This window comes from Lonchura striata, chromosome 3, assembly GCF_046129695.1.
Source record: "Lonchura striata isolate bLonStr1 chromosome 3, bLonStr1.mat, whole genome shotgun sequence".
NCBI classification, from domain to species: Eukaryota; Metazoa; Chordata; class Aves; order Passeriformes; family Estrildidae; genus Lonchura; species Lonchura striata.
In genome coordinates, this window is record NC_134605.1 from 109671142 (window position 1) to 109690669 (window position 19528).

The 19528-nt window shown below is 43.9% G+C and overlaps 1 protein-coding gene across 4 annotated transcripts in view; it reads left to right on the forward strand.

The window, feature by feature from the left end:
- The window catches only part of TFAP2B (transcription factor AP-2 beta), a 33436-nt gene extending 15739 nt beyond the window's left edge, over positions 1 to 17697 (forward strand). For 2 of the 4 annotated variants that reach the window (XM_021527209.3, XM_077782472.1), the window contains exons 4-8: positions 3200 to 3419; positions 5957 to 6075; positions 8749 to 8890; positions 10855 to 11114; positions 17593 to 17697. In XM_021527209.3, the coding sequence (XP_021382884.1) occupies positions 3200 to 3419; positions 5957 to 6075; positions 8749 to 8890; positions 10855 to 11114; positions 17593 to 17642 (791 nt within the window). In that variant the 3' untranslated portion in view covers positions 17643 to 17697. The other 2 variants (XM_077782471.1, XM_077782473.1) reach the window with 2 other exon arrangements.
- Positions 17698 to 19528: the final 1831 nt, after the last annotated feature.

The following is a 19528-nucleotide window of genomic DNA, read 5'->3' on the forward strand; positions in this document are numbered from 1 at the left end:
GGATGGAAAAGGAAAGGGGGGAAAAAAGAGACAAAGGAGGTAAATAAGGAAAAATAATAGCTAGTAGAAAGCTGAGATTTTGAAAGGATGAATTATGTATTTGTGAATGCTCTCACACACGCAGCAAGTAGAGTTTGGGAGTGAAAGAAAATCGAACAATTTTTGCTGGGGATGACAAGAACTAAATGGGATAAAGTGAAAGCAGGAGTGATGGGGACGCTGCGTGGATACGTGTGTCTTATCCTGTGTCATTTCAGCAGTTGTGGCAGTCCCTGACCAACTGGGGAAGTTGACATTGGCTAAAAATACACTCTGCATTCGGGTTTATTTACATACGCTCAGGGATTTGACACATGCAGCCGCACGCACGGACGTGGAGATCTCCTCACCCACAAAAGCTCCACGTTCTGTTATCTCCGCTGATGTCTGGGCTGTGTCTGAAAAGCTCCAGCCATGATAAACATATAGATATGATATAGATAGAGATAATTCATTCCGTGGCAAACATTTTTTTGAGGCAGCATTAGGTAATTTACAGAAGATATAGAGCCTAGATAGAATAGATCTCTCTGAAGCTATGAAATTGCAATAGATATGCTTACACCGCCTGGCAAGCCTCTCCAATGGGCTCAGAGCTATCAGGCTCCGGCTGATGGGTTTGTTCGTACCGTCCTTTTCAGGGAAACACTGCTAGGAAAAGAAGCTGAGGAGCTCTCAGCATAGCAGGGAAGGGAGCCAGCCTTCTTCCCAAAAGCAATTTGCAAGAGGAAAAAAAAAACCACCGAGCATGTGAAAACCCATAATTCAAAGGTTAACTAATGTAATGAGTGCTCCAAAAGGCCAAAGAGAGCGGGGTGAGGAACATTTAAGCATTGCACGGGTCCTTCTCTCTTTAGTGAGTTTGGACTAAGATCAGATGTTCGTGGAATTGCTGCCTCTTGTTTAATTTCTCAGTTCACTGGACAGTGACCTGATAAACTGGTCACTAAATATAGCCACGGTAAAGGTGTACTCGAACCACAGAGCCCATGTGTTTGTCCCAAGAAAAAAAATGCCAGTCATGAAAATCTGTCTGGTGGTACTGCTTTATTCCAATTTTTTTTTAATTTCTATTTTTTTCTATGTGATGCTTCACTCAGACCGATCATTGTGTATGAAATAAGAGATATAGTTATATATAATGAGGGGGAAAATACAAATACAGTTTTTTGGTCTGTTGGTACTGCCTCTGATATACAAACGAGTCTTTTCCTATAGAATCAATGGCAAAAAAAAAAAATCCTAATAATAGCAATGAAAGCAGGAGCGGGCTCCTAACTCTTTTATAACTATTTCTGAGCCATTCTCAAACTATTTGAAACCGCCTTTATGAGCTGCATAAAGTGCCTACCTAAAAATAATAGAGAAATAGGAATCCATTTCACTTTCCGATTCCCTGAAGTCAAGCCACTCAAAATAATTTGTTTATACTGGAGACTATATACAAGGCATACGAAGCAATATGTATATCTAAAATCGACATGCCTTTTGGTTTTTAGCTGTTATAGAGCTTTTATTGTGGGGGTCTGGTCTGGCAGTAGGAAATGATCTGCAATAAAAACAGTGAAACACGGTTGTGTCTATTCCATGCACTGAGGTTATAAAATTGGCAATTGCCCAGTAGTTAGCACTTGGTAATATATTAGGATACCCGATCTTATTGTTTAGCAGCTCCAGACGACTTAAATATCCGCTCAACCCTAATGGTTTGATTCTCCAGATATGTTGCAAATAAACAGGGCTTTTATGACTTAGCTGACATGTATTATAACTACCTAAATAGCTGGCATATGTGCATAATAGAAGCTTATTATTTGCCGAATTGGTTTTGCAATTGATTGAGTGGAAACGGGAGATTGTGGAGCAGTATCTGCTTGAAGAGGGTGTGTAATCAATTAGTCTTCTCCTCTGGAACATGCCCGCTGGACTGCCAGGGCTCTCCCACCACCACAAGCCCCAATTTCAAAGTATATTTTCTATAAGGAAAAGCGTGTTGCCGCGGATCCGAGAGGAAGCTGCAGTAGCAGCTGTCAGCTCTTATTAACTCCTGCATAAAACATACCTTAAGTATGGTTTGTTATCAATTACTTGCAGAAATGAAACAACTGGGAAAATGCAGCGAGGCTCCCTATAAATTAAAGTGATTGGGTGATTGATTAGAGCACCTGCTGTAAATCATAACAGTTACACACAATTATGAGGGAGTTACTTAAGTTCATTTGTAAACAAAATTCATGTCACGGGGGAATTGCTCTCAATTTTAGTTCAACAATTTTTTTTTTGTTTATTTCTGAGTGTCTGGTTGCTATTATAGGAATTTGTTCATTATAATCCCTTGGTTACTCTTAAAATAACCTCACTGACTTCTCAGAGAAAATAAATACTTATTTTTATCTTGGAGAGAACAACAAGGTTTTATTTTGTTTAGTTTCACTTTATCATTCTCCTTTTACTTTTCCCTATAACTACCTTTAAATGCATGTTGCAGTAACTAAATCAGTTTTATTTAGGGGTAGGAGAGTTCCTTCTAATTCACGGACAGCACAATATGATCAGAGTGGAGAGCACCATGGTTAGGCCAGATATTTTTTTCCTGGTGTTCATTTTTCTGAAGGAAAAGACTCATTTTATTTCATAAACCAGACTTAATAAAAACACAAAGCAATAACAGAGCTGTCTTCTCATTGCTGTATCCTCCAGCCTTGATACTTATTTAAGACAGCAACTCCCTTTGTGTAGTGAATTTATTCCTGGCTCAGCTTAGCACTAATGGAAACATTAGCAAAAAAAAAGTAAATTTTCCTCTTTTTTTCCCCTCCAGAAAGGCGCTGTCCGTTGTACAAAAGGCATCGGGGGGCTCTGGGTGAGACACAGGCTCAAACCCGAAAGTTGCCAGGTGCTTGCCAATATGTATTTTATTTCCCAATGATCAAACCCTGCATAGAGGCTGTACTGTACCACCCTTCTCTCCATCCATCATTCATGGAGCACTTTCCTAGAGGTTGGGGGAGCAGCACCCTTTAGGTTGCTGGAGGTAGCCAGAGATTCAAAACTCCCTTTCATTTTGCTGTTCTGTGCATGTCAGAGAGACTGTGGTTATCCTGTGCTCCTTCGTGGCGTGATGGTTTCTCTCTCCCCTCCTCCCCTTTTCTTTCTCCAGTTCCGGTTCCTCCAAAATCTGTTACTTCTTTGATGATGAATAAAGATGGCTTCCTGGGTGGAATTTCAGTCAATACCGGAGAGGTGTTTTGCTCTGTACCTGGCCGCTTGTCTTTGCTTAGCTCAACTTCAAAGTATAAAGTAACTGTGGGAGAAGTTCAGAGGCGTCTTTCCCCTCCAGAGTGTCTGAACGCTTCCCTCCTAGGAGGAGTACTTAGAAGGTAAGAGGCTGGGGGAAACGTGAGAATGTGTCTGGGCCTCCATGCATGCACCAGAAACCCTTGGTCAACAGTACAGATGATTTCAAACATGCATCGATCCTACTGTCAGAGCCTGTGTGTGTAATGCTGGTGATAAGACAAAAATATGCTGTGTTCAAACACTGAGATGAATATATGGAGAGTAGGGAAATATTTGGCCTTGTTTAGCCACAAATGAAGGAAAAGAGACAGAAAGATTTTCTCCTTGTCCACGCATGCACTTTCCATCTCTTCTCCTCCTCACACTTCTCTCTTAGAAAGTGGACAAAATAAAATGCCCTGATGGGTGTATTTCAGGCTGAACTGCAAGCATTTCAGGACCTGATGTATTTCTAGGGATTTCCTAGATAAACGCACGAGGTTTGCTCTACATGGCACTAACGATCAGGCAATTATGTCAATTATAACACGTGGTGTCACACAAGAAATTGGCAGGGATCTGACAGGCAAACTGTAAGGTAAGCAAGTACCTGACTCAAGAAGAGCCACCAACAGGTAGCTCTGAAAGTCAGAAACTTGGTGCTTCACACAGAGAAAGTTGCTGCAGCACACAACTGGTCTCGAGGCCTTTGCTGCTTAATATTTGTGCAAATCACCCACTCATGTCCTGGTGGATTTTGACACAGTAGTTGGCAGTGCTGGTACTGAAGAAAGTGGGGAGCAAGGAATAACCCTGAGGCTCGTTTGACACTCCATCATAACAAGTGGGAGACTGTGCTTTTATGTAGAAGCATCAAGAATTTAAGCTCTGAGGCCATTAGCTGGAAAGGTTACCAGGGAGAAAGGACTTTTTCTTCTTGGCAGTGCCTGAGGGACTGTGAATGGTCATCACGGCTTTTCTGTAAGAAAGGTGAGCTCAGGTTCTCTCTCCAGTCACAACAGGGGAAAAGCCATGAGGTTACAATATGAGGTACCAGTTCACACACTCAGGCTGAGAGGGTACAAAGATTTCATTTTCTGTGTGTGAGGTAGACACCAGACTGGAATAAAAATAATAACTTTTAAATAGGGACAGATGCATTCAAACTGACAATGAATAAACTTCAGATCATGTTTAGAAGTTGCTAATCTTAGGAAGGAAATATCTTGAAAACTCGTATAGCAGCAGCTGGGATACACTGGCTCTAAGGCGCTTTAAAATAAAGCCAATGTTTGGGACTCCCCCTTGTCCCTGCAAAAAATTCTGTGATGACGACAAGGGCTGTGGCTCCATGTCTGGAGACGAGGGGGAAAGTTCTGCTACATGCGATCAGTCACCCAAATATCCACGTGAGAATTAGGGTCTCCTAAAATAGCTGCTGTTCCATGTGAATGTCTGTAATCATTGTTCAGCTGCCAGGGAGAGCAGCAGAGAGATTTTTACTTACAGATGCTAACCTGCCTGCTCCTTCTGTACAGCTACAAATGGAGCAGGGAGAACATCTGAGACATGCTCTGTAGAAAATATAATTACCAAGGTAGAGAAGCATTATTATTGACCTTCAGCAGATTTCTGGACGTGGCCCAAGCCATGATTATTGGCTGCTGCTGACTTCAGTTCCTATCTTGAATCTAAATTTTAAACAAGATTTTGGTTCAGAGCAGATGAGACGGAGAAAGCTGCTCTCTTGCAATTCTGCCATCCAGCCCTATTTACTTCGATATAAAATAGTGGGAAGCCGGTCTGGCTTCTCTGTAGTTTCTGATTTCCTTTCTCTAAGTGCGACTTCTAATTCTTAAGCAAGTTTTAAGTAAGAATTATGAGACAGTTGGAATAGACTTTGCTCTTAGGTGCTAAAACTCTCCCTAACTTCGCAGGTGGCAAGATTTCATCCCTGGGGGTTTACATATGTATGGGCGTTCGAACAATAGCTCCGAATTTCCCACTCACCCTTTTATTGCCCTTATCAGTAACCTCCGACAGATATTCCAATCTTCCCCCAGGCAATCCATTCCCTCTTATAACGCACCTTGCCTCAGGTGAGCTCTTCCTCTCAGCATTGCCTCCTCGCACAAGAACACACTCACACTTCACAGGCGAGAAACAGTTTAATAAATATTTCCCTCCTTTTCAATTTATCCACAGGCACACACACTCCCTTCGAACTTTTCAGATTTATTTAGTTTTTTATCCCCTAGTCTTATTATAGTCCTTTCCTGGAATAACAGAGGGTTTAATCCTCCTCTACCTTCCTGCCCAGCCCTTTTCTACATCTAAATACAAGTTGGTATCATACCCACTTGCTCTCTATATCAGAACCTTGCCATTAATTATTGCTGTTTGGCGCTGTTTGATTTCCCTGGATAAAATCGGGAGAAAAGTGGGTTCATCCCCACTTCTACCCCTGGGTGAAATTAAGAAAATCTCAGCAAACCCGAGCAGAAATCAACACCCCCAGAGTCCTTAACGTCGAGTGAAAACCCTCCCAAGGCTTCGCTGACTGCACAGACTAAACGTTTCTTCCAGGAACACTGCGGGGTTAATCACGATGTTAATTCCTTTGCAATTCTAATTCTAGAGCCAAATCGAAAAACGGGGGGAGATCTTTGCGAGAAAGGCTAGAAAAAATCGGTTTGAATTTGCCAGCCGGCAGACGTAAGGCCGCAAATGTCACTTTACTCACCTCCCTGGTGGAAGGTAAGCCGAGGGTCGCAGCCCCCTTCACACCCCTGCTCTGAGCTCCTGTCTGACATTCACAAAGAAAAAAAAAAAATCCCAAAACCCAAACGAAAACAAACCAAAACAAACCCCCAAAAAACAACCCAAAATCCACCAACTTTCGGGATCAGGTGGGAAAACCTTGTAGAGGTGAAAATCAGGGTGGGTTAGGAGGAACACTGTCATGGTTAAGAATCCTATTCCCAAAAATGAAGTCACTGGCTGGAGGACCACTGATCCCTATTGGTGGCAAGAGTGAGGGAGTGTGTATGTGTGTGTATGTGTGGATATATGCGTGTGCATTTGCGTGCATGTGTAACTCTGTCGGGCAGTCCCATTCCTCATGCTATTAATTTCCATTCTGTGATCTCCGACTCCAGGTCTACTCCAACCTCCTGCTAACTGGCTCTTCCTGAGCTGATTTATGGCCACTACAAGATGCTCAGTGAGGAAAAATAATGAAAAGTTACTTTCCCCCCGACTTTTTTTGGTAAGAAAGCAGAGCGATTTGAGAGTAGCAGAGCTCGGTTTCCCTTAAGGTGGCTGGAGCTGAACAAAGAGACCAGCGACTCCTGAGGAAGGAGAGAGGGGAGAACAGACTGAAGTTTCAAGTCATTTCAAGTCAGCTAATGTCATTTTGGTGGCCAGCGTGTTTCTTCTATTTGTTGTTACTATATCGACAAGGAAAAGTTAGAGCCACTAATAAGTTTAGGGTTATGTGCGTGTTTATGCTAAGAGAAGTTGGACTTCCTCCAAAAAAAAAACCCTAACCGGAATAGTATGGATGCAATTATGAATTATATGTATCTGCATTACACATACACACCGAGAGGCGCATAAATAATCCACTTATCTCATCTGCGCATAAAGCGAGCACAAATATTTGTGCTAGATATTAACTTTCCAACTCTTTTGATTGAGTTATGTGAGCGGCAAGACCTTGCGATTGCAGAGCTGAAGGAAGGCTCGCAAAAAGACGGGGGCTGAGGGGAGGGAGCTCCTCCTCCACCCGCATGTGGGTGATGCCGAGAGTGCAAGGCTCAGTGTGGGTTACGGGTGTAGCTATAGAAGGCGTGAAGCATTTTGGGGGGCACTGTTAGTGCAGCTTCACCCCCATGCGCTCTGCTCGCAGCAGCACCAGCCCCTCCCCGAAGCTGGTGTGAGGTTCAAAAGCCGGTGGGGTTGTGTAGCGATGCTAAAATCTGTGTCAAGTGTGCAGTAAGGTGTACATTCCCCTCCTCTCCCCTGATTCCCTTACAAATCAACAGTTCGCCTCCAGAGAGCTCCCTCCTTTTGGAAGAATCTGCACCTGATGGTGTTTTAGGTTTTATCTCTCTCTCTTTTTTTTTTTTTTTTTTTTTTTTTTTTTCCCTCCTTCCTTCCAGCAGCCAGGTTTAGCAGAGCTGCTCCTGTATCGCCAGGAACAGGAACGCTCCGGTCGGTCCCGGTCCGAAGGCTGCCTTGGAGGACCGTGCCCGGCTCGGACCCCCCCTCCAGGCTCTGCCGGGTGCCCTCGCCTTCATTACCCGGTTTGATGATTAGCGAGAGCCATTGGAGAGCAGGAGATGACGCTGGAAAGCAGCTCCTGATAGTTAAAAATAACGCGGTCCTGGAGTTATTAGACATACCTGCTTGCTGGAAATCTTCCCCCTCGTCCCTCGGGCGATGCTTTAAAGGGTTTAACGTTTTATTCTAGAGGGGCTGAGCTATAATCTGGTGGAATCCCTCTAGAGTCTGAGGGTTTTTTCCCCCCTCCTTTTTTCCTCCATTCTGCAGCTACTGTCTTCTTCTTGTGGCATGAAGTACATCAGTAGGAGTTGGATGACACAAACCTCTGTAGGCAAGAAACCTAAAACAAGGCAGGCAGAAAAAGTGAATTAGAATTAGAGCTAGAATAATAATTATTTTGTTCACAGAAAAAGTGCCATTAGCTGTTAACTTTCCACCCGGTAGACAAGAGTTCTTGTTGCATGATGGTCAGTTAAAAATGCAGATTTTAAAATTGCCATCGGGGTAAATGCAGGTATCTCCATAATTTTACAGATGTGGTGATAACTGTGATAATGATGCAAATGCCCTGTGTCTGGATATATTGTGTCTATAATGTCCCACAAAGAATTAACGTTAACATTAATAATATATCCACATCTGTAAAATTTTGGACAATGATCTGAGGTATTGAAACAGGAATGGTTTCTCTGCTGTTCAGAGAAGTTTTTGTCCTTAGTTTTTCAGGATTTGACCAGTAACCTCTTGCATTTTTTTTTGGTCCAGTTAATTTTAAAGTGTGTGTGTTTTAATATGTGTGTGTGTGTGTGGTGGGTGTGTGTGTGAGCTCTTCCCTCCGTTCTGCACAAGCACCCGATGGGTACAGACCCACACGAGCGCAGTGCAGCAAAGACAAACCTCATCAGCTCAAAATCTGTCCCATCGACTTCTGTCCCCAAAATAGGGCTGGTGAGGGGGGGAAACACACAACTGGAGCCTGTCCCTGAGGTGGAAGGGGCGATGCCAGGTTTCCAAACACGGCTCAAAGGAGCCGGTGTCCCCAGGGGAGCCGTGGGCTCCGCCCGGTGTCCCGGCGGGTCGGAGCCAGCCCAGCCCGGGGCCGGCGGTGCCCGGAGGTTTTAATTCCCGTCTCCTTCCCTCCAGGTGAGGCCGTTCATTTAGCTCGGGATTTTGGGTACATCTGTGAAACGGAGTTCCCAGCCAAAGCTGTTTCTGAGTACCTGAACAGACAGCACACGGACCCCAGCGACCTCCACTCCAGGAAAAACATGCTGCTTGCTACAAAGTGAGTGCCGAGTTAACTCATGCCCCTCTGCCCTTCTCGGAGAAAATCCTCCCTGTCCTCAAACCCTTCCTCTAAGCCCATTTGGAAAGCAGGCGGAATTTCCAGGCTCTAAATTCCAGCAGCCCCGCGGGCAGGAAGGATGCTCAATTCGCCCAAAGGACCTCTGCACCCCTTTGCGGTGAGGATCCTGCCGGCAGACCCTGTCCCTATAGAGCTTGTAGGGGATGCTCCCCTAGCTGTTGCACATTACTTCCAAGCCATCCTCAGTTAAATAATTTTTATGTAAAGTGGACCAAAAATTTATATTTTGCTTCCACAGCGTGTTTATCTGTTCCTGCTGCTGCTCACACACACCTGTCTGTCTGCTACCAAACTGCCTTTCCTATAGGATTTAATTAAAAAAAAATAAAAAAAAAAGGAAAAAAAAAAGAAGAAACTATTTGCCCCCCCCCCCCCCCCAACCCATGTCTCTCCCTTGGGACTTCCTCGGTGGTGTGTTGTACGTGATGATTTACACCAGGCTGTGCCTTCCAGGCTACTCACTGGGTATTTCATGGTTTGCTCGGGTACTCGGCAGTGGGTGCTGAGTGTTCACACATCTTGGTCTGCCAGGAATAAAAAGGGAGTAAAAAAAATAGAAAGAAAATAAAGGAGAATCCCAGCCCAAGCAGCTCCCATTTATTTCATGCTCTGAGACGTGGCTTGCCTCCGATGACAGTGTAATTTAAAGAAATATATGGAGGGTTGAAAAATCATTTGCTCAAATTTGTCCAGATGTTTCTTATACGTGATTGGAATTTGATTGCCCTTTTCCGCAGGGTCAGAAGATATTAATGTCCCAGAACTTTAATTGCTCACAGACCCTGCTTTGCTCTTTGAAGATGTAAAATGTTGGACTCATTACTGTTTGTTCTCCAAATTCAAAGTTTCCTCTCTTGCACTTTCTTAATGGATAATACACATAGAAGTAGACCTTTATCTTTCCTCACCCTCTGAAACCTTTAACCCTCTGGGAATTTCAGAGAATTTCAGAGGATGAGAGCTGAATGTCTTTTTTTAAGGGCTTCTTTCTTTCCTTTTTTTTTTTTTTTTTTTTAATTCTGGTCTTTTTTTATCTCCAGTCCCTGGATAAGCACCTGTCTTAAAAAACTCATACCTTTGGGTATCCTTAAAGAAGCTATTCCTGTGGGAACCCCACCAGCCTCCAGGGCTTCTGCATTGCCCAGGAACCTGTTGACTTGAAGGTTTTATGGACCAGAGTAATTCAAATTAAAATATATGTGTGTGAATTCATTAGAAAAAATCAAATCAGATTTTTCAAAGGTGCAGACAAACAACCAAGAGTCAAATGTCAACTCTCATGTGGTAATTGGGGTGTCATGCCTCCAGAATAAAATGGGAAGTTCTTGCTTGTCTTCTCATGATATGAACAAGCCAGTATGGAGTCCCCAAATCCTGATTTTTCTCAGTAAGGTGGTCCAGCCTGAGCAGTGTCAGAGGCTCTGTTTTAGTCCTCCCCTGAACCAGGCCCCTGTGCCACCCAATAGCTCTCAGAGCATGGCTGTCCTTTCATTCAAGAAGAATATTTCTGGGAGCTGCCTTGAGCCAGGGTCAGGCCTCCAGGAGGATGGGTGCTTGGCAGATCCAGGGCACATCTCCCTTTCAGCCTGGATGTTTCTGAGGCCACCAGGCAGAGCTGGGTTTTCACAGTGCTTCAGAAGCATTCCTGTGGCTGCTGGAGAAGTTTTAATCTCCAGAACTGGTGTTATCCCCTGAAGAGCATCGTTCTGAGCAGGGAGCTGCTGGCTCGCCCTGGATGGTCCCTACGAACCTCTGGGGGAAAGGATGGTGGCAAAAAGATCAATTTTGGCCTGAACCTGCCCCTTAGCTGTCACAGAGAATTGTTGGATGAGCCTAACAGCAGCTCCTCTCTCCCTCTCTTTGCCTTTCTCTCTTCCCTGCAGGCAACTTTGTAAAGAATTTACAGATCTCTTGGCCCAGGACAGAACGCCCATTGGGAACAGCCGGCCCACCCCAATTTTGGAACCGGGCATTCAGAGCTGCTTGACTCACTTCAGCCTCATCACCCACGGCTTTGGGGCCCCCGCTATCTGCGCTGCCCTCACGGCCCTCCAAAACTACCTGACTGAAGCTCTCAAAGGCATGGACAAGATGTTCTTGAACAACAACACTGCTAACAGGCACACATCTGGCGAAGGACCAGGTAGTAAAACTGGAGACAAGGAAGAGAAACACAGAAAATGAGAGAGAGAGAGAGAGAGAGAGAGAGAGAAAGAGAGAGAGAGAGAGGAAAAAATTAGAATGAAAGAAAGGAAAAGAAAAAAAGTTAAATAAATAAAAGGAGAAGAGAGAGATAACCTTTTAAAACAAAACCGTCATAATTTTAGCTTTAAAAATACTGGATTGGGCTTTGGAAGAATTCTATTAGGTAGGACAAAATAATAATAAGAATAAAATAAAAATAATAATAATAAAAGAAAGACAATAATTTAAGATCAGAGGAGCACAATGGCGCAAGACCAGTGGTTCAGAGTCTCTTGCCAGGAACATGTGAAGACAACCACCAGGATATTTTTCCCCACTTCTGTTCTTTCACATTTTTAAAATAATGATTGGGGGGGAGGGGAATATAATAATAATTAATAATAATAATAAAAGAAAGACATGAATAACTTATTGGAAGAAATCTGGAGAAACATTTTTGGTGTCAGTGCTTTGATTTCTTGAGCTGCATGGTCTGTCTTGCTATTATTTTTTTTTAATTTTATTCTTTTTGCTTTAAAAAACGTCCTGTCTCCACCTAGACTAAAACAATCTTCCAGAGTGCTCCTTTCTGAGCAACCCCATGGCCTCACTCCCCCCAGCTCTTCCCACCTCATCTCAGCACCCTGGTTCTGTCTAGACTAGGAAAGGAGGGGAGCTCCCAGACCCCTCACCAAGCCATCAGCACCAGCTGCGTTCACAGCAGCATGGACTTAACTTTGGGTGCCACCAGAAGGGACGTTCGGGGTCGCCGTGGCTCAGTTGAATCTGCCAACTCTGTTCTTTAAGAACTATTTTGTGTTTTTTTCCTGGTCTAGACAGACTCTCTGTTTAGATTGGCAGCGTTTACAGGTGTGGCTGGGTGCGTGTGTGCGTCTGTGTGTGCATCTGTGGATGTGCACACCCGACTCCCTAGGGGGGTATCCCGTGTATGTTTGTGCATATATATGTATATATGTGGATATATACATATATATATATATATATAGATATAAAATATGCGTGTGTAGCCACGCATATTAATGCATGCAAACATACCTTTGTAATTTAGTAATTTTGTCTTTGATGGTAAAATGCCTTGTCTATAATGGGTTGCAAAATTTTGGAAGTAAGGTCTGGTACAATGTCAGTGCTATCTGATTTCTTAATTTTCTGAGATCTCCTCTTTTTCTCTAAGGAGTTTTATATTCCAAACTATGCTAATGTTTCAGTTCTTAATTTCCTTGACTAGTGTGTGTGAGAGAGCTCTTTCCCCATTTTTAAAGAACTGTTAACAACAACAAAAAATGAGTGATATGAGTATGTAATTCTTTCTCAGGAGTATGCACTATTTTATTTTCTTCTGTTTCCTAAAGCTTTGCCCGCTTGGCTTATGAGCTTCTTCAAAGAGGACTAGAGATCCCTACACAATATATCAGGTACAGAGAAAAAAAATCCACAATTCTGATATTCTGATACTTTTTATTTTTTGCTTTTTTTGCTTTTTCAAATCAAAGCCAGTTGTTACTGAATTCTGTAGGTGCACTTCTTTAAAGAAGCTCAAAGGGAATAATTTGAACAAGATAAAAATATAAGTTGAAATCGAGGTGTACTGTTGCAAAGAGAATAAGAGCTGTGTTGAATGTTACGGCACTTGCTTGGCACTAGGGTTTTGTACCCAGGGAGGAAAGAGTTGCCATGTGAGCTGGCTCCTCGTGATGGGAGTGGGGAGGGTTTGCCAGGGAATATCCTGATTTCTGAGCTCAGTCTGAGGAAATCTGTTTCTCTTAGAAAGCTTCTTCTTCTTTTTTTTTTTTTTTTTTTTAAATGTCTTGTGACTCTTGCTTTGGAACAAGTCAGTGTGGTGAGGGGGGCAAAAACTTCTTAACTCCAATGTTTATCTTGGTGGTTTGGTGTCTGACAGGATGTCTTATGCATATGATTTGGGGCGGTGGGGGTGAAGGGGAAGTCTTATTTCTTTCCTCTCTCTTTATTTTTCCTTTTTCCAATATACATTTCTCTGACTTTGGTAAAAATAACGCTGAAGTGTAAGGATATGAATTTCTGTTTGGATTTTACCATGTTGGGTAATTGCATGTGTTTCTCAGTGGGGTAGGGTTCGTGCACTAACACATCTTTTTACTTATGTCAGAACTGGGTGTGGGTAAATCTCCTGGAGTCTCTGGCAAAATTCCAGTGGGGTCAGGCCTCCCCCTAGAATCCCTGTGAGAGCTGCAGGACTCAGTCCCACCATCCCAAGCAGGCACACCTGAACTCAAAACAAGAGAGAGAGAGAGACACCCTAGCCTTTCTTTCATTTTGTGATAATTTCCAAAGTGGATAGTGAGGGAGAAATAATTCTGCAATACTCTCAACATCCCTTGATGAAATGTTCTCAAAACAAAGGAGCAAATGATCCTCTTGAATGATCCTCTTGCCCCCTTTAGTGCCCTTGGCTCTCTGAGACATGGTTACAGCTGGGGGCCTGCTCTGCTTTTCAAATCTTCATGCAGCCAGGTCTCAGTTTTTGTTCTCTGCTTGTGATTTGGACACACGTGGCAATAGAAATCCAGGGATCATCCAACCCCAAGGAGCACTGGTCCCTCCCAAGCTGCTCCTCAGTCATGTACCTTTGGTTTTTCTGGGGCACTGGGGGATCTCCTGTGAGAAAATGGGGGACCTGAGGCAGGAAGCCTTCTCCATGGGTTGTTTGGATGAGTTGGAGGCAGGTTTAGACCCTGGCATGTCTCTGCCAGTGAGTTTGGTTGTGGCAGGGGTTGTCACATCCCTGTGGATGTCACCAGAGGAGGTGTGGTGGTCAAATCATGGAACTCCCAGCAGCAGGCTGGGGACCGTCAGACTGAAAAAGAACTTCCCCAGTCCTCCAAATCTTACCCCTTGCCAACCACCCCAAAGTTCATCAGTCAATCCAGGCTCCAGTGTAGGGCTTGGGCCAGCAGTGATACAAGGGAAAGGGAAAGAGGGGATCTGGGGAGGAACAAATGGCCGCACCTGGAAGCACAGTTCCCTTCTCTGCCTGATGGGAATATCCTGTTTATTGGAGCAGTGCACCAAGTATTGGATGTTGCCTTGCCTTCCCCCTGCAAATAGGATTTGTGAGGAGCCTGTGGGTTCAGCTCTTCAGCATTGTCCCATCCAGTGGGGTTTTTGGGTGTGGGGAGACCCCAAATTAGCTCTCAGTCTTCCACATCCCCAGGTGCATGTGCAGGGCCACGGGAACTTGCCCCCTGCCACCCCAGAGCTTGCAGCTGAAGGCTTTGGGGCCGTGTTGGGAATGGCCTTTCCCTGTCTTTGGGGAGATGTATTCCACCACCACTGTGGGACAGTGGGGAGATGGAACCCTTGGAACTTCTTGGGGAAAGACTTACTTGTGTGAGGGCCTGATTCTGCTGCTGTTGAAATCTTCCCTAGACAGAGGTTTGGTCACCTGGACCATAACCTAAACCTTGAGCAGGCTGAGGGAAGAGTTTCAGTCTGTCCCTTGTGCTTCTGCCTGGAGGAGGCAAATTGCAAATGCCAGACTGTGCAGTGCTCAGGCAAAATAATGCCAAATTCCCACTGATTGCAGTGGGAGGCCCTCCCCACATCTGCAGCCCAAAGTGTGGAGACAAAACTCATGAGGTTTATGATTTCATGCAATCAGTCAGGATTGCACATCTCTCTGTCCTCCCCCCGACCCTAGTGCTTGTCCCAGAGGGAATTATCCCTTGCTTGGTGGCTCCTATCAGTGCTGAGTACAGAGGTTCCCCCCAAACTAAACTCAGCCTCCACTGGAAAGTATTTTCCTGCTCCCCCCCACTTTCCAAACCCGACTACTTCTGTTGGCGAGGCACCTCAGACGTTTATCTGATAATTGAGTTATTAAAAGATTTGGTTTCCTTGGGATCATAAATCAATAAACAGGAGGATTAACACGGCAGCTTTGCTTTGTAACTCAAGGGAAAAGTTTGAGGAGAGACCATGAAGTTTGTTTTCAAACCAAACAGGTGGGTTGCTGTAAATTTTATTTCATTCTTAGTCTCTTTTTTTTTTTTTTTTTTTAAATAACAAGTCTTTATTTGCCATTGGAAAGATTTTTTCTTTCATATTCTCCCTGATTTTTTGTTTTCCTGGTTGTTATTCACATTCAAGATGTGATGGAAACAAGAAGCCAATTTTATGGGAATGCTTTTACAACCCGATGGTTTCTTTAAAATCGGGTTGTGTCTTGTCCCACCTAATAGAAATTCTCTGTGAGAAGCTGTTTAAAGTCCCTTTGCATCCCAGACCAATCTCTCCCCAAATCCCCAAATTTGCATTTGGGGTTGGGAGGGAGCGGGGGGAAGGATGGTTTTAAGACCTTTAGCTGTGCCCAAAGGGCTTATTCCCTTCTCCTGCTCCTCTCTTTCTGACCGGTTTATCACACAGACCTGCCCGGCTCTGTTTTAATACATTTCTTGGAGAATTTGGTGCTTGTTTCAGCTGCCGTAAGCATTTACCAGATCGACCCAGCCAACCTCCCCCTCCCCTCCGGCTTGCCTGTGTGAGAGAGACCGTAGGCTTTTTACAAATAGTATATTTTCTTATACAAAGGGAAAAAAAAATAAAAGAAAACATCCCCAAACACACTGGCAAACGCCTGAACATTTCGAGAGAGACGAAACACTGTGTGCCAGCAAGAAATAAAGGCCAAAAAAAAAAAAAAAAAAAGACCCAAACAAACGCAAAGCTATGAAAATGCGAATGAGAAACTGGAAAGATGAAAGAAAAAAAAATCTCCTTTTATGCCCCAAACGATCCCTTTCACCTCCTCTTCTTAAAAAATCTGACCATGCAGTGAGAAATATCAGTTTATCGACTCTTCCTGAGAAGAAATGCGGAGAGGCATTCAGTATTGAGTTTGTATATATTTATTTATGCTTAATTTAACGGGAATGTGTAAATATGGCGAGCAAGTAGTTTTTGGGTTATTTATCTGTGACTCTATACCTCTGTGAATGGGTGGGGGAATTTAAAAATGAAAAGTATAAAATAAAAACCAAACAAAAAAGAAAGAAAAAATAAAACCAACAAAAAAAAGTCCCGCTTGACTAGATAGTATCCTATCTGAATCTTTTCTGTTCTTTATAGACAAGATGTTATGGTAATGGGTAGAAATTGGTTTCTTGTCCAGTGATGACCTGATTTACATAAATAATAAGAATAAAAAAAAGAGATTGTTGTGTTTTGTTGTATTTTCCTCTTCAGTTTTTTTGAATGTTGGTGCTGCTTCGATTCTGCAGACGGATTTACTTATAACACCAAGAAGTCTTTATTTTCCCAGTCTAGGCTTTGGGGAAATTCAGGACATGTCTCTACATTAAAAAAAAAAAAAAAAAAAAAAAAGAAAAGACAAAAAAAAATACAATAAATATTGCTTCTCAGAAATGTTGGTATTTTATTTCTGTCTGACTCAAAAGTGTCCATATTTTTTCTCACTCTTACCTCTTCATTCTAAGCAGACCTATAATAAACCTCATGTCATGTTAATGTGAGCTTTTGTTTCATTTTGCTTTAACAAGCTGAATTCGGAATAAATCTTTTTCTTTCTAAAGTATAAGCCATTAAAGGAAAATTTTATGTAAGCCTGCAACTCAGCAAACTTTTTTTTTCCCTCTCACCACTATGTCATTGTAACTGTACATTTCGCTTATGCATACCTGGATGTCTGTACATAGATGTATATTTATGTATAGAGAGATCGGGAGTGATGTTCATATTCACAACGCGGGTTTATTTCCTACCTTCGAGTCCACATTTGCAGCACCAGCAATTAGCAAAAGGAAATATTCAAACAAAAACTTCTTTCTCCCCCTTCCTTTCCCCTCCGTTCCCAAATCGGATTTATTTAGGTTTGTAATTGCCGCTGAGTTGAGGGAAGATCCAGATTCCCAGGGCAAACCTGGAGCCACTCCGGAGTGACTCTGGGTTTACCCTGCGGTTGGGAAAAGGAGGAGGGGGAGCAGATTTGGGCCTCGGATTTTTTTAATTAATTGGTTTTTTACTGGTATTATAGAAAACACCTTTTTTTTTTTTTTCTTTTTTTCTTTTTCTTGGAAAGGAAACCCTCCGCACAGTCACCCTGAATACAAACGCACACGGGTGCTCGAACGGAGCCCTGAGGGTAGCAAACCGGTTTAAAAGCTCGCTTTTACTGCGGTGAACTATTTCAGTTAAATACCCGATCTGAAGGCTCGTCTGGGTTGGGGTTTATCTGCTGGTTTTTAGAGAGAGCGGTCGGTGGTTGGAGAGGGCAGACGGAGAGGTGTAGGAGCCCTGACAGGCGGTGGATCGATTTTTGCAACTTAATATTTCTCTCGGAGGGGATGGGGGAATAGCAAAAGTTAAATCCATCCCCACCTCCGTCTCCCAAACTACCTCCCTTCTCCCTCTCCTTCCAGCTTGGACTACAGGAGCCGGCTCAGCTGATCGCCCATGGTGTCCAAAATAAATCATCATCTTCATCATAATAAAAAAAACCAAACAAAACCAAACAACATTGCAAACGACGACCCCAAAGTGTGTTCTATGGGAAAGCTTTCGAGGCTCGGCTGCCTCGGCTTCAGCCAGGCTTGGACTCAGCCGTGACCTACTTTCTCTCCGTGGTGTGATGGCAAAAACGCCCGGAGCAAGTTCGTGGGGCCCGGGATGGAGGAGGCGGGCGGGCGGGTGGGTGGATGGGGGGACGGGGACAGCAGCGCCCGGGGTCCGAGCACGGGGGAAACGAGGTGGGAAGAGAGAGCAAAGGGAATCCCCCCGCTTTCTCTTTCCTAATTTTTACCCGGAATTTGCAGGGCGGGGAGAGGGGACCCCCAAACCTCCCCTCCTCAGTCCCTCTGAGCCAGCTGCGGGCAGGTGGGGGGCGGGGGTGGGTGCCGGTGGGCTGGGAATGCCAGCGGCACTGGAGCTGATTCCCTAAAGCCAGGCTGCATGCCACGCTTCTTTAGTTTGTTTTGTTTGCTTTTGTTTTAATCGCACCGATAGTATTATTTTTAGTAGAGCACATGTTTTGCATGAAACCTTCCAAAACAGCCCTCGCCGTTCCCAGCGGAGTCTGGGGGGAGGTTGTTTGAAGGGAGAGGAGGGGATCAGGAAGTTTCTCTGTTGTTCAGGAACTGTGCAACACTTATGTAAAACGAGTTTTTTTTAAATAAAACAACCAAACAACCAAAATAACCAAAAAAACCAAAACCAAAGCCCCAAACCAAAACCAAAACAAATGCACCGGGAAAAGCTCTCCTGTAGCTCAGCAGAAGAACCCGCTTGTGGCAACCGAGGGCTCCCTTTAAAACGGGACCCGACGAAACGAGGACGGGCTCGCCCCGAGTTTCCCAGGCTCCTGGCGACTGTGTCAAGGTTGCAAATTCAAAGTACATCTATGTGTCTGTTTGTAATAAAGTGCAGTTCGCTGCTTCGGGAGGCAGTGGTGTGTCCTGCCTCCTCCCGGGACGTGCAGCCAGCTTGGACACTGGATCACTGGGCTCTGGAAACGTGGTGTCAAGAAAGCAGGAATATTCTTGCTGATCTCCTCTTCACTACATTTTCCCAGAGATCTTCAACAAGACAAATTCAGATTGATGTTTCTCTTTCTTTCTTTCTTTCTTTCTTTCTTTCTTTCTTTCTTTCTTTCTTTCTTTCTTTCTTTCTTTCTTTCTTTCTTTCTTTCTTTCTTTCTTTCTTTCTTTTCTTTCTTTTCTTTCTTTTCTTTCTTTTCTTTCTTTTCTTTCTTTTCTTTCTTTCTCTCTTTCTTTCTCTCTTTCTTTCTCTCTTTCTCTCTTTCTCTCTTTCTCTCTTTCTCTCTTTCTCTCTCTCTTTCTCTCTTTCTCTCTCTCTTTCTCTATTTCTCTCTTTCTCTCTCTTCTTACCTATCCACCTGTGTCCTGGCCTTCCTCCTGGCATCTTCCCCAGCTAAGGATAAACCCAAGAGTAGCCGCAGTAACCCCAGCAAGCCCAGCAGTACCCCAGCTCAGCACCACCTCCCCTCCCCATTGCGCTGGGCTCTCATCTGCTTTCCCAGCCATGACCAGCAGGGATCTTCCCTTCTTCCACCTCTCCTGCCTTGCCCCGTTCCCTTCCTTTAAACTCCAGGTAGTTCTAGTTTCCATTACAAAACTTCAGCGTGATTTATATAGTTATAAACATCAGTTTTGTCTTTCATCCCTTTGGGGTGAACTCCTTTCTTTCCTTACTTTGGCTTTTTTTCCCTGCCTTTTCCCTCCCTACCTGCATGGTATGGCCCACATTTATACGAGACCTCATAAATAACATCTGGTGTTCCCTATGATGAAACTAGTCAAATGTCTTAAATAATCCCCAGGACCAATATATCCACCGAAT